The 13,203-nt window shown below is 71.2% G+C and overlaps 2 protein-coding genes across 2 annotated transcripts; one reads left to right on the forward strand and one right to left on the reverse strand.

Annotated features, from left to right (window-relative positions):
* Positions 1–3,268: 3,268 nt before the first annotated feature.
* Positions 3,269–6,524, reverse strand: PLPPR3 (phospholipid phosphatase related 3; the record flags this gene model as incomplete). The annotated part of the gene is made up of 7 exons (XM_082495461.1): positions 3,269–4,564; positions 4,677–4,850; positions 5,196–5,253; positions 5,332–5,527; positions 5,768–5,897; positions 6,082–6,267; positions 6,450–6,524. 7 exons carry the CDS (start codon positions 6,522–6,524, stop codon positions 3,302–3,304), a joined length of 2,082 nt encoding a protein of 693 aa, XP_082351587.1. The 3' UTR covers positions 3,269–3,301.
* A 3,115-nt stretch (positions 6,525–9,639) lies between these two features.
* On the forward strand, positions 9,640–11,961 carry CFD (complement factor D). The gene is made up of 5 exons (XM_082495488.1): positions 9,640–9,802; positions 10,053–10,206; positions 10,494–10,638; positions 11,057–11,314; positions 11,447–11,961. Exons 1-5 carry the CDS (start codon positions 9,736–9,738, stop codon positions 11,618–11,620), a joined length of 798 nt encoding a protein of 265 aa, XP_082351614.1. The 5' UTR covers positions 9,640–9,735; the 3' UTR covers positions 11,621–11,961.
* Positions 11,962–13,203: the final 1,242 nt, after the last annotated feature.

Below are 13,203 nucleotides of genomic sequence, written 5' to 3' on the forward strand. Positions count from 1 at the left end.
CCGGAGTGCTGCACGCCCCGCGCTGGGGCTCTCCCCGTGGAGGTGCGGTTCGGCGTTTCAAAGGAAGGTGCTGTGGGGCGGCGGTCGAGAGCGGCGTCACCGAAGGCCCACGGCTCAGAACGGGAATCCGGTGCCGTCCCTTCAGCGGGATGTCAGTGTTCCACGGGCTGCGAGGGACTCTGTGTTGATGTCCAGGAGCGATCAGCAACTGGAGTTGGGTTAATGAGGGGACTTCTGCTGTCACCGCCCCCCGCCCTGCAGCCGAGGGGGTCCCAAAGCGGGTGCCCCTGGCTGGGGGGGCGAGCGGTGCCTGGCGGCAGTGCCGGGGCTGGGTGCAGGGCTGAGCCCTGGGGCACGAAGTCGGGGTCTTCTCCTGGTTCACGGGGGGGGGACGGGAGATGGGGTCTGGCAGCCCCCTTGGGACCCCGTCTCTGCTTCCCGCAGCCCCGGGCGGGGGGAGGATGAGGAGGATGATGACGATGCTCCCACTCCTGTGTGTCCCCAGGCGCGGGGGCCGGGGGGGACTGCCCGGGGGGGCTGCGGGATGGCGCGGGGCTGGCAGTCGCTATGGAAACCACTGGGTCAGAGGCAGCGTGAAGCGGCGTGTGACGCCATCGCTCACCGCAATGAGCCGTGAGAGCGGCGGTGGCGGCGGCAGCGTGGGCCCCCCCACATCGCCCCTTCCCCCCACCAAGGGCTGCCCGAGCAAAGCGTCCGTCCCCTTCGGTGTCACCACCGCCCTGTTTCACCCTCCTGTGTCACCCACACCACCGCGGGACACCGCAGCCCGCACCACTGTGGCCTCGTGCTGCTGCCGGATGGCGTCGGACCCTCCTCAGCTCACCAACCCTCTAACCGGGTGGTGCCCCCCCGCAGCCCCCCACCCCTCGGGCTGCTGCCAGCAATCTGCCCGCTAATCCCTGGGTGGCTTTTCCAGCACCCGGGCAGGGTGATGCTGGATAATCCATATGTTTGCCAGGCGGAGGCTTTGGGATATCCACTGTTAATCCAATTGGCAGCGGCAGTTCGGTGCCTTTGGCACAATTGCCCCGTTTCTGGGGGGGGACATGGGCCCAGGCTGGGACGGCTCTGGCGGCACCGGGGGGCTCAGCCCCCGCTCGGTGGCAGCTCCCACGGGCTGCAGAGCAAAACCAGCCTCAGCTCCGTGGAGCCGCTGTAGACCCGGGGGGCTCTGGGGCTGCTCCAGCCCTTGGCTGTGATACCGGGTGAGCCGGAGCGTGGGGCTGCCAGCCCAGCTGCCCTCGCCAGCGGTCCCTCCCTGTCTCTGCCCGATGGACAGCAGTGGCGTGGCGGTGGTCCTGCTTTGCTGCCGTGTGCTTCAGCTGCTTTTCTGCCTCTCCTGCCCAATGCCACCCGTGCTCCCGCCGTCCCCGTCCCCGCTCTCCCCCGGGAAGGCTGCGCGCGGTGGGCGGCCGCCGCTCCCCGGGTGATTTACAGGCTGTGACAAATGGGACCAGATGCTCCTCCGCGCCGGGGATGGGTCGTGCGGGGTTTCGCCCTCACCGTACAGGGACGGGGCTGGGGGAGGCGGCGGTGCTGAAGGACACCAAATGAGGTCTCTGAGGGTCCACAATGGCCTTTGCTGTCCATCCCTGTCCTTGTTTTGCATCCTCCCTGCCGGGGCTCCGCTGGCCGCTGTGGTGCAGTCACAGGGGGACAGGTCACCGGTTGGGGGTCACTGGGCCTCGTGGCGCTGCCGCTGCTGGCGGTGACACGCGGGAGCCCAGTGCGGTGCCGGATCCCACGTTGCCACAGCAACGCAGCGGGAAACTGCAGCGGCGGCATTTTGCTGCCGCGGCGGGAGGACGACGAGGGGGTCTCGGTGCGCTGGGCCCCTCTGGCCCGGGGGTTTGCAGGACGATGCACGTGGCAGCGATGCTCCGGGGCCACGCAGCCCCCCCAACTCCCCGGGGTGCGATGGAGCGCGCGGTGCGGCTCACAGCCCCCTCCTCGCTGGGGGGTCCCGCGTAACGCTGTAGTAATGGAACTGCTCATGCTTGTCTGACAGTGACCGCGCTGGGGAGCCTGGAAGGGCTTCACCCTGCCCCGTGGAGGAGGGAGAAGGATCCTGAGCCCATTTCGGAGGGGTGGGGGCCCTCCCTGGGAAGGGGGAGGGGGTGTCACACAGTGCATTAAAAGCATCACTCCCTCCCTCACCATCGGGCCGCTCGGCCACGGCGCAGGCTCAGGGGCTCAGGCAGGGTGTCCCCCCCCAGCTCACGCCGCTGCCCGAAGCCCCCGGCTGAGCTCTGCCCTCGGCAGCACCGGCGCTCTCCCACCCGTCCGACCACAGCACTCGTCTGCGCGGAGCAGCCCCCCACAGACGGTGATGAGCCCCAGTCCTGACCCCCCCCAGTGCCACCGTGGGACCAGCAGCTTCTCCCCCCCCGCAGCGAAGGAGCCGATCCGGGGAACATCCACATGTTTATTTGCTTTCCAACCACAGCACTTCAGCCGTTGCCCGACAGATGCATTCGCAGCCTGGAGACCCCCCCGCCCCCCTCCCCCAACCGCGGTCCCCAGCCCAGGACTGCTGCTCCTGGGGACGGAGCTCGTCCCCCCCATGCCCCCCCCAGCGGTGCCCGGACCCTGCGCCCCCACCCCAACACCCACCCTCTGCTTCAGCCCGTGCAGTATTTACAGCCTCCGCCCGCCCAGAGCCCCCGGGCGAACGCCCCCCACCCCCTCCTGGCACTGCCCCCCCTCATCCTCCCCCAGCACCGACCAGTGGCGTAGGATGGGGGGGGTCTGCCACGACCACTCCCACGCCGCTCTCGCAGGACCCTCCCCAGCGTCCCCAGATCCCCACACAAGCTGGGACCTGTCGCCCCACTGCAGCCACCCCCTACCCAGGACCCCTCGATCCGGCCCCCCCTTAAAGCCCTTCAGCACCATTTGCTCCCCCCCCCCCCGACATACACTTCCCGAGCCGGAATAAATTAACCCCTCAGAAATGTCAGCACCTATGTTAGAGAGAAAAAGAAAGTCAAAAGTGCACGGAGCTGTGCAGCCCCACCGGCCGGGGGGGACAGAGCCCCCCAGGCTCCCCCAGCTGCCCAGGCGGGAGGGGGTCCCGCACCGGGGGGGTCCCACACGCGTCTCGGCTGGCTCAGGGTCCGGTGTGACCGTGTTCTGCCACATCCTCGTGCCGCTCGGTCGCCCCAACGCCAAAGACAGCCGCACCCCGATGCCCCCCAGCAGAGAGGGACGCTGGCGTTATGGACCCCCCCAACCCCCCCGAGCTGGGGCAGGGGCCGAGGGCAGGGAAGGCAATGGAGGCTCAGTCCTTAAACCTCCGGCTGGCTTGCATTTTCTTGTAGTAGTGGTCCACCTCGCTGTCCCCCTGCCCGTCCCTCTCGGCCGGCTTCCTCCGCAGCGTGGACTCCCGGCTGGCCGTGCCCAGCAGCCCCTCGGAGGGGGGGTCCACCCGCTCCCCGCTGCCCCCCACCGCCCCCGGGATGGCGGCCAGGCTGCCGTAGCGCGGCTCGTCCTGCTCCATGTCGCTGACGGAGGAGCCGGGGGAGACGCCGGCGCTCTTGGCTGGGCGGAAGCCACGGAAATCCTTCCCCATCTCGCCCAGCTCGTAGGCGTCCGGCCCCTCCGGCCCCTTCGGCCCCGACTTCCACTCCCAGGGCCCGTTGCCGGCGGAGAGGTGGACGACGGGGTGGTGGGGAGCGTGGGCGTCGATGGTGATGATGCTGGAGCTGTCTCGCTCGGAGGGCGAGCGGTACTGGGACGAGTCGGAGCTGGTGGAGGACGAGGACGTCTCCGAGTGCTTGGGGGTGACGGAGACCATGCTCTGCTGCTTGGACATGGCGATGACCTGCATCAGGCGCGGGGGGTTGGCTACCCGCTGCGCCCCCCCCTTCTCCGCCACCATCACCCACTTGGCCCGCACGGCCGCCCCGCTGCCGGCTGCGACGCCGGCGCCCGCCTGGCTCTCCTCGGGGATGTGCACCAGCTGCGAGGCGCCCGGCCGGGGCTGGATGAGGACGCGGGGCCCCATGGCCGCCCGCTCGGCCGAGCGCGCTTGCACCGTGGGGTAGAGGGAGGGGGGGACGTCCTCGCTGGCGTCCCCGGTGCCCCGGCCGTGGGCCGCCTCCTCCGCCAGCGTCATGCTCCGGCCCTCCAGTGACTTCTGCTTCCACTCGGTGATGAGCTGCTTGGAGCGGGAGGCGTCCACGGGGACGTGGATGGTCATGTGGCGCCGCGCGGGGTCGTCCATGGAGGGGGTGTTGACGCGGGGCAGGGTGTTGCTGAAGGTCACCATGTTCTCCTTGCCCATGGGGCTGCGGGGGGCCAGCAGGTCCACATCCACGCTGGCACGCTTCAGGCTGCCCAGGGAGTTCTTCTCCCGCGGCACCGGCCGTGCCGCCTCCTCCAGCCGCGTCTGTGGGTTCAGCTCATCAGTGCTCACCGACTTGTTCTGGTGGTAGACGGAGTCATGGCCCCGCTGCGTCAGTGCCCGCAGCGCATCCTTGGCCGGTGCTGGCACCGGGACCCTCTCCATCGGGGCACGGAAGTTGCCAACGGCGTGGTAAGCCTGCGGGAGCGGGAGCGTGGGGTGAGCACAGGCCTGGGGACCACGGCCTGCACCAAGCATCCCTCCCTCCCGAGCCACCGCGGCCGCCCCGGAGGCAGGGACCAGCACGCACCAGGTAGGCAGCGATGCCGGAGCCGATGAGGAAGCCCACGTAGACGTCGGCGGGGTGGCTGCGGTACTGGGTGATCTGGGTCAGGCCACAGATGCCGGCGGCGATGGCAAAGGCAAAGACCAGGATGGGTTTGAGGAGTTTGGTGCTGTCCGAGATGATGGAATTGAAATACATCTGGTGGCGGTGACAACGGGGCAGGAACAGGCTGTTAGTCGCGGCTCGTGGCACCGGCACCTGCTGCCATCACAGCACCACAGTGTCCCGCTCCCCAGCGCACGGCCATGCAGAGGGCTCTTGGGTGCACGTGGAACTGAGAGTGCCTGAGCGTGCACGGGTGTGCACACGGGTGTGCATGCACTCACGCCTCAACACGGGCACATGCGTGTCAGGCAGAGCTTGTCTCTGCAGGGGAGGGGGTGGGCCGACAGGAGAGGGACGCTGCTGCCCGATGGCACGGAGCTCACGCTGCCCCGAGCCAGCACACGCGGGGCCGAGAGCCGAGCAGCGCCGGGAACTCACCGACACATAGACGGCAGCGAAAGCCGAGAGCGTCGCGTGCTGGGATGGGAAAGTCTTCCTGTGGGGAGACGGGGGGCACAGTTGGGACGGGGTGGGAGGGTTGGCATCACGGCACGGGTCTCCCCCCGGCACGTACCTGGCAGAGAGGATGGCGTGCTTGTCCGTGCCCGAGCAGATGTCCTGGGTGATGTAGGGGTTGGCATCGCAGGGGGTGCCCAGCAGCGTGTAGTTGGGCTTGCAGACGGTCAGGAAGAAGGGCGCGTGGTAGCCGGTGGCCAGTTGGATAACGTCCGTCACCAGGGCCGTGGCACAGAGCCCGAACACGTGGACGCCTGGGGACAGCAGGGGCAGGGCGGCGGGTCACCCTGTCCCACACAGGGCACCCAGTGCCCACCCAGCCCCAGGGCACCCACAGGCACTGAGAAGGGTCTAGTGCGGTGTCCGGGGTCTGGGTGGGCACGCGCATTCCTGCTGTCGCATCCCGGGTGCCCCCGCGGCCCCTCCAGCCCTTGGTCCCTCGGACCAGCCCCCGCGGTGGGCAGAGCTCCTGCCCGGGCTGCAGCACAACGTACCCACAAACCTTACGGTCCGGCGCAGGAAGGAGTTGAAGTTGCAGCCGCCGGCGTTAATGCTGCCCTCGGCACCGGCGCGTCCCTTCAGCCTGGACTGCAGGCAGTACACGATGCCCTCCCCGACCATGATCTGGGGAGGGACCAGAGGCTCAGGGGGTGCTGCCCCGTGGGGATCGGGGGGGGTCTGGGCTGTTGGTGGTGCCACCACTCGGATGCAGGGCAGCTCCAGGCTCCCTGCACCCCGAGCCCTGGCTCTGCCACTGGGCCGGCTCCATCCTCCCCCCACCCCCAGCAGGATGAGCCCCGGGACGCACCGAGGCGGCGGGCGCGGCGAAGGCCAGGCTGAGCAGCATGAGCAGCGGGATGAGCTCCTCGTTGGTCTCCACGTAGGGCATGGAGAGCGCCCGGTCGTAGCACTGGAAGCCCACCTTGGCCGGCTTGAAGAGGTCCGTCAGCTCCAGGAAGTAGAGCGTCACGATGGAGGAGGCCACGATGGGCAGCTGGGGGGAGCGAGAGCGTCGGGACCGCCGCACCACCCGGTTCGGTGGGCACCGGCATCGTGTGGCCCCACCGGGAAGGGGCAAAGCCCCCGTCCCCTCCACGCCAGGGCAGGACCAGGGCCTGAGGCAGGAGCCCCCGGCTCAGCCCCCACCCCCCACCCCCCCAGCCCCCCACCACCCACCTCCACGAAGTAGAAGCAGGGCAGGAGCGTCATGCTGTCCTTGGGGGCCCTGGCCTTCTCCTTGGGGGGGATCATGGTCCCGGGGCCGCCGCCGGGGTCCCGCCGGGCTGCGCCTCCGCCCTGCCGGGGGGCAGCGGCGTCACCCCCCGTTCTCCGCCCTACGGGGGGGACCGGGCAGCCGCCGGGCTCACCCCGCTGCCCCCCCGCAGCCGCTCCCCGGGGAGATGCTGCCGGTACCCGGGGGCCGCCCCTGCCGGGACCCCCCGGAACCCCCCCGGCATCACCGCGGGGCGAGCGGGGCCGGGGCTGTCCCCGCTCCCCCCGGGGACCCCCACCACCCCGGGGGGTGCGGCCGAGCCGGCGGCTGTGACAACAGGTGGGGCGGAGGCTCGGCTTGTCGCGACAGGCGGCCACTACCGCGACAGGCGGCGAGGCTGCTGCGGAGGGCGTGGGGAGGGGGTGTGCCGCCCGCAGAGCCGCGCCGCGGATGGGGGTCCCCGGGGTCCCCCCGGCCCAGGCGCCCGGAACCGCCACCGAGCCCCGGCTGCAAAACGGGGGCGGGGGGGGGGGGGGGGAGATAACGGGGATGGAGCAACGGGGGGCAATAGCGGGGGAGGGGGGGCAATAACGCGGGGGGGTAATAGCGGGGGGGGGCAATAACGGCGGGTGAATAACGGGGGGGTATTAACGGGGGGGCAGCACGGAGGGAGGGGGCGCTCCCGGTCGTGCCGCAGCCGCGGGCGGGGGTCGGCGGGGGGGGGGGGGGGGCGGGGAGCGGCCCTTTGTGCAGCGCGCGGCCGCCGCCCCCCACTCACCTCTGCTGCGGCCGCCCCGGGGGGGGCGGGGGGGGCGGGGGGCGGCGGGCGCGGGGGTCCCCGGCAGCCGGGATGCTCCTGCCTCGGCCGAGCGCGGGGAGCGGCGCCTTCCTCCGCCCCCGCCGCCTCCTCCTCCTCCTCCTCCGCCGCCACCGCCCCCCGCCCCGCCCCGCCGCTCCCGACCCCTCCCGGGGCGCTGAGCCCCCGCGGGGCCCGGGGATGGGGGTCCGGCGGGGGGTCGGGGGTGAGACAAAGGGCCGGGCGGGGCCGGGGGCGGAGAGCAGGACCGCCCCCCCCCGCGCCCACCGAAAGCTGCTCTGCGCCCCCGGCTGTGCAGCGGGCACCGGGAAGGGGGTGTCCCCCCGCGACCCCCCCCGGGGCTCCGGCCTCGCCCCGATCAGCCCTCTTCCCCCATGTTCTGGGGGCTGTGGGGGTTCTGCCCCCGCCCCGGGGACCCTCCTGCCCTGCAGAGCCCCCTCCCTCGCCGGGCTCCCCCACCCCGGGGCTGGGGTGGCCCGAGGGCCGCCAAGGTGGGGCTCCCGCAGCACGGGGGGGTGTGACCCCCAAACCCACCCCGCGCCAGAGCAGAGCCCCGCCAGCCCCCGGCACCCCAAATCCCGGGGGCCTCAGGGGGCGAACCCCCTCCCTGTGCTCACGAGGCCGGTGCGGGCAGAGGGGCGCTGGGGTGCAGCCCGACGCCAACCTCTGCTGGAGCCCTGAGTCGCCCCGAATTCAGGGTGGGGGAAGTGGGTGCACCGCCTTTGCTCCCCCCGGGACTGCCAGCACCTCTCGGAGGAGGTCGCGCACCCCTGCCCCATCCTCCCCTGCCTTTGCTGCCCCACACTTGCAGTGGACCCCGGTCCGGACCGAGCCCGACGCCGTACCCCATGCCCTGTGCCCCGCACCCCACGCTCGGCCCACCGCCTCCCCACTCACAGTCCCGCCCGGGCTCGGCACGGCCCCGCGCCACCGCACCGACCACCATACGTTGCCCTTGTTCCATTTTTGGCCCTAAGTGGGCAGAAATCTCCCAGCGTATTTAATGTCTAAATCCCGAATCCCTGGAAGCCGCGATTAAGCCGCTGTCCCTGCGGAAAATCCCCGGTTTGAGCCAGACTCAGCCGCCTCCGCCGCCGGCCACGCTGCACCGCTCTCCTCCCGGCCGCATGGTCCGACCTCTCCCGCCATGTGCTGCCCAACGCATGGGGGGAGCGGGAAGCCAAACCGCCCCCACAGAGCAACCCGCTCGTCCCCAGGGCACCCCTCTCCCCGCGCACCAGCACCCTCCTCGCCGGTGTCCCCGTCCGGCCGGGGACGGGGGGGTCCGTTGGTGCTGGGGGTCGGGGTGCTGGCTGACACTGGGGGGGTCAAGCAGTCGATGGCTTGGGGTGGGGGGGTCTGTGCAGGCAGACAAAGGGAACCCCGCGATTTCGAACTGTGAAGACTCGCGGTGCATGAGGAGGAGGAGGAGGAGGAGGAGGGTGGGCTGCGGCCCCTTGCCCGGTTTCCCCGGGAGCCCACTCGGTCCCGGCCGCGCTGGCGGGAGTACGGCAGAGCCCGCGGGCCGCGACGTGGCCAGATCCGGCTGTGGGCGACGGTGGCCGCCCCGGCGAGGGGCGAGGGGAGGCCCCCCCGGCCCCAAACAGGGGCCCAGACCCCGGCCCGGCCCCACACGGCCGCGGGGAGGAGACCCGGGCGGGGGCGACGGGCGGCTCCGGGGCTCGGGGACACGGCGGGAGCGGCGGGAGCCGAGGCGGTGGCTCCGCTTAGTGGCACCGGGGAGAAAGGCAGAGGGGGACCGGGGCTGCCACCGCCATCCCCGCCACCGCCGTCCCCACCACCCCCATCACTGCCACCGCCACCCCCCAGCCCTCGCAGGAGCCCCCTCGGGGCAGGGGTCTCCCCCCTGGACCCCCACCAGGTGCTGCTGGTCCTGACCCGCTGTCCCCACCCCCGGCAGCCCCGCGGGGGAGGCTCAGCTCTGCCACGCAGGCGGCCCCCGGCACCCACCGGCGCCGGCCCCGGGCAGCCGGGGGGGTCCGGGGGGGGGTCCCGGGGAGGGGGGGGGGTCGGGCCCAGGCGCTGCTGCGTGTGCCGGAGCCTTCACGTGCCGAGAGCCGGATCCAGTTGGGGCTTCGAAAACAACAGCGCAGAAATCCCCCGCGGCGGGTGCCAGGCCCGGCAGCTGGGACGGGCTGTTTCCTCCCTCCCGCACTGTTTGTGCCGGGAACTCTTGACCCCTTTTATAAGCCGAATATTTAAGAACACTCGGCCTACGCTGCGGAAACCCCCCCCGCTCCCCCTGCGCTGCCCCTTCCTGCCCCCCCCCCCGCCGCCCCAAAGCTGCACATAAAAGCGAGCCCCGGCCCCGGCCCCGTCCGAGCAGCGTCTGCCCCACAGAGCCCACGGGCCCCACAGAGCCCACGGACCCCACAGCCGGGGCAGAGGCACCACCGGGCTCCACCGCAGCCATGGGGCTGAGCCCCACTCCTGTCCTTGTCCTCGCTCTGCTGCTGCCATGGGGGGCCATGGTGAAGGGTGAGTGTACCCCCCACCGCACCCCGGGACGGGGACGGGTTGGGGCCGCGACATCCCCAGCACAGAGGGAGGGGGGTCCCCGCCCAGCCCCCCCCCAGTTCCTGCCTCCATCTCAGCCAGGAGCTGAGGTGGCCCACGGGGAGGGGTCCAGGGGCAGCAGGAGGGGACCACCGGGGTGACCCTCCCCATGCGCCACCCGGGCGGGCTGCGGCGATGCCCCCTAACCTGGGGTCCCTCCCGCCTGCACCAGGGCAGCCCCGGGGACGGATCCTGCGGGGGTACGAGGCCGAACCCCACCTGAGGCCGTACATGGCCTCGCTGCAGCTGGACGGGGAGCACATCTGCGGGGGGTTCCTCATCGCAGAGCAGTGGGTGCTGAGCGCTGCCCACTGCACTGAGGAGACGTGAGTGCTGGGGGAAGGGGGCTGGTGGGGGGGTGCCAGCGCAGGGGCTGCTCCGTGCTGGGGGGTGGCTGATGGCCTCAGGCCAAATCCCGCTCCATTGCCGCGACCCCAGTGTCGGGGCACCAGGGCTCTGCTCCTGCCTGAGGTGACCCCCCCAGAGGTCCCGGCACCCCGTGGGGGGCTCTCTGGCACCCCATTTCCGTGGCCAGGTGCAGTGACACCCCCAGCTCCGCATGCCCCATGGGGTGGGCAGAGCCCCCGCACCCCATGCGCTGCCTCTCTTCCAGGGATGGCAAAGTCTTCCAGGTCCTCCTGGGTGCCCACTCGCTCACGGAGCCGGAGCCCCACAAACGCCTGTACCGGGTGCGCGCTCAGATCCCCCACCCCGGCAGCAACATCCACAACAACAAGGACGACCTCCTCCTCCTCCAGGTGGGCTCAGGGCCGCCAGGACCCCGTCCGGGACCCTCTTCCTTCCCCACCGCACACAGCCCCACTCCTGCAAATCCCTCTGCCCCATGGGATCCCGCGGGGACACGGACCGTGGCGGGAGCAAACCCTCGCGGCCAGGCTGGGACTGCTCGGTGTCCCCTGTCCCTCTTTCCCCATCCCATGGGACCGTCCCTCCGTCCCCCACAAAAGACCTTTGGGCCGCATCCAAACGACTTTGTCTTCCCCGGGGTCTTCATGGCTGCAGCTCCGGCTGCGTCCCAGAGGCTGCGGGTGGCAAAGCCCTGAGCACGGCCGAGTCTGGCACAGTCCCGGCGTCAGGGCTGGGCTACCGTGCCCCGCTGGGTCCCGGGCCGTAGCTGGCCCCCGCTGACCCGGGTCCCCTCTCGCTTCGTGGCAGCTGGAGGAGAAAGCGGAGCTCAACGCGCATGTGCAGGTGCTGCCGTTCCAGCGGGAGGACAGGGACGTGGCGGCCGACACAGTGTGCGTTGTGGCGGGCTGGGGCACCACCAGCCACAGCGGCCACCGGCCGGACAAGCTCCAGCAGGTGGAGCGGCCGGTGATCAGCCGCGACGTCTGCAACCACCGCACCCGCCACGACCACACCATCACTGAGAAGATGATGTGCACTGACTCCCGCAGGAAGGACACCTGCAAGGTACCGCACGCCCCGGCCTCCCGTCCCCTCCTTTCCTGGACATGGAACCTCGGCTGGACCCACGGGCCCGGGCTGGGACCCCCCTCAGGGGGTCTGGGAGCTCGTCAGTGCTAACGAGCCTTGGTTCCGCAGGGAGACTCCGGTGGCCCCCTGGTCTGCAACGGGGTGGCCGAGGGGGTGGTCACGGCCGGCTCCCGAGTCTGCGGCAACTACAAGAAACCCGCCATCTACACCCGCATCGCCCCGTACGTGGCCTGGATCGACAGCGTCATGGCCTCCACGGCCGGGGAGGGGGACACTCGCTGAGCCGTCCCCAGGGACGCGGCTCCATGCCACGGCTTGCTGCTGCCGGCACGGCCAGAGCACCCACGCTGCCGCTCGGGGAAAGCTGCACCGCGAGCGCTGGGGGCTCCCACTGCTGCCCCGACCTGCTCCTGGAGCATCCCCCCCGCACCAGGAGGAGAGCTGGACCGGGGGACCAGTGAGAAACCGGGGGAAGGGGGTCCCTCCCCTTGCAAAGTATGGGGCCCCGCTGGGGGAGGGTGGGGGGTCACAGCCCCCCGCGCTGGTGAAAGCCACAGGCTTTGCTGAACGCGCCCGTAACGCTGACCGCGACCCGCTGCAATAAAGCGATGACGATTCCTGCAGGCAGAGCTGGCGGGACCGTGGCGGGGTCTGCACGGGAGCCCCAGCCCGGGGGGGCACAGGCGACACTGGACATGAGGTGGGGAGATGCTGAGGCTGAGCCCATGTGGACGGTGTGGGCAGAGGACCCCCCGCTCCCCATCCTCCCCTGCGCCACCACAGTTCGAGGGAGCCCCATCCCCTCCTCTGCCGTGGCCATGTGCTGAGACCCCCCACACTCACTGCCGTGAGCACTCGACCCCAGCTCTGCCCCGGAGTGGGGACTCCTCGAGGGGCACAGGGACCCCACCGGCCCCCCAGCACACCTCCTGGCCCCGCTCCCGTCCCCCACGGCTGAGCACCCCCAGGTGCCTCGGGGGGAGCAGGGGACGCATCCTGCAGCACGGCCGCGATAAGGTCCGAAGACGGGACCTCCCACAGAGTCATTGTGTGACGATTTGTTGAAGCAGAACCTGCAAATTGCCGATAAGGCAAAGGGCGGCACCAGCTCCCACGGTGGGGGGCAATGCGGCCGGGCAGGATCCGTGCTGGGACCCTCGACCCGTGTCCCGGGGGGCCCTGGAAGGGCAAATGGGGGTGGACCGGGGGACACCTGCGCTCAGCTCTTGGCCTGCGCTTGTTCTGAGGAGGGGCAGTGGTGCGGCAGAGCCCCCGCCCCGCTGCTGCAGCCCGGACCGCAGGAGACTCCTTCTGTTCCCAGGAGCGGCCGGCACCGCCACGGCCCCAGCAGGACCCCCGTCCTTGTCCTGTGTCCCCCATGGCTGCAGGGCCGGGGCAGGACCTCGGTGTGGAGGAGCCCCTCACCCTCCCACGGACGGGGGTCCCCCAGCCCTTAGAGGCAGCAGCACCACGGGGGTGGGACAGGGTGAAGGCACAAAGGAGGGGAGTGAGGCAGCAGCATCGCGGCAGGGAACCGGGAGACCCTTCCAGCATCCCCATCCCAGGAGCGGGGCAAAGCAGGACAAGGAGTGATGGATGAGCGAGGTACAGGCAGAAGGTCCTCATATCAGTGATGGAGGAGAAAGTGGTTCTGGACTTCTAAACCCACCTTCTGTCCCTTGCTGCGCACGCAGCCGCACCAGGGCTCAGCTGCCAGCAGAGTTTGGGCAGCGCCTCGGGAAGCTGCTCCCACCCATGGGCTCCATCTGGGGCGGGAGGCGAAGGGGGGACGCGAGCATCCACCCTCCCCGAGCATCCATCCACCCTCCCACCGAGCGGCCGCTCGGTCCCACCTCCGTGCAAAC

This window comes from Vanellus vanellus (genome assembly GCF_965231255.1).
Source record: "Vanellus vanellus genome assembly, chromosome: 25".
NCBI classification, from domain to species: Eukaryota; Metazoa; Chordata; class Aves; order Charadriiformes; family Charadriidae; genus Vanellus; species Vanellus vanellus.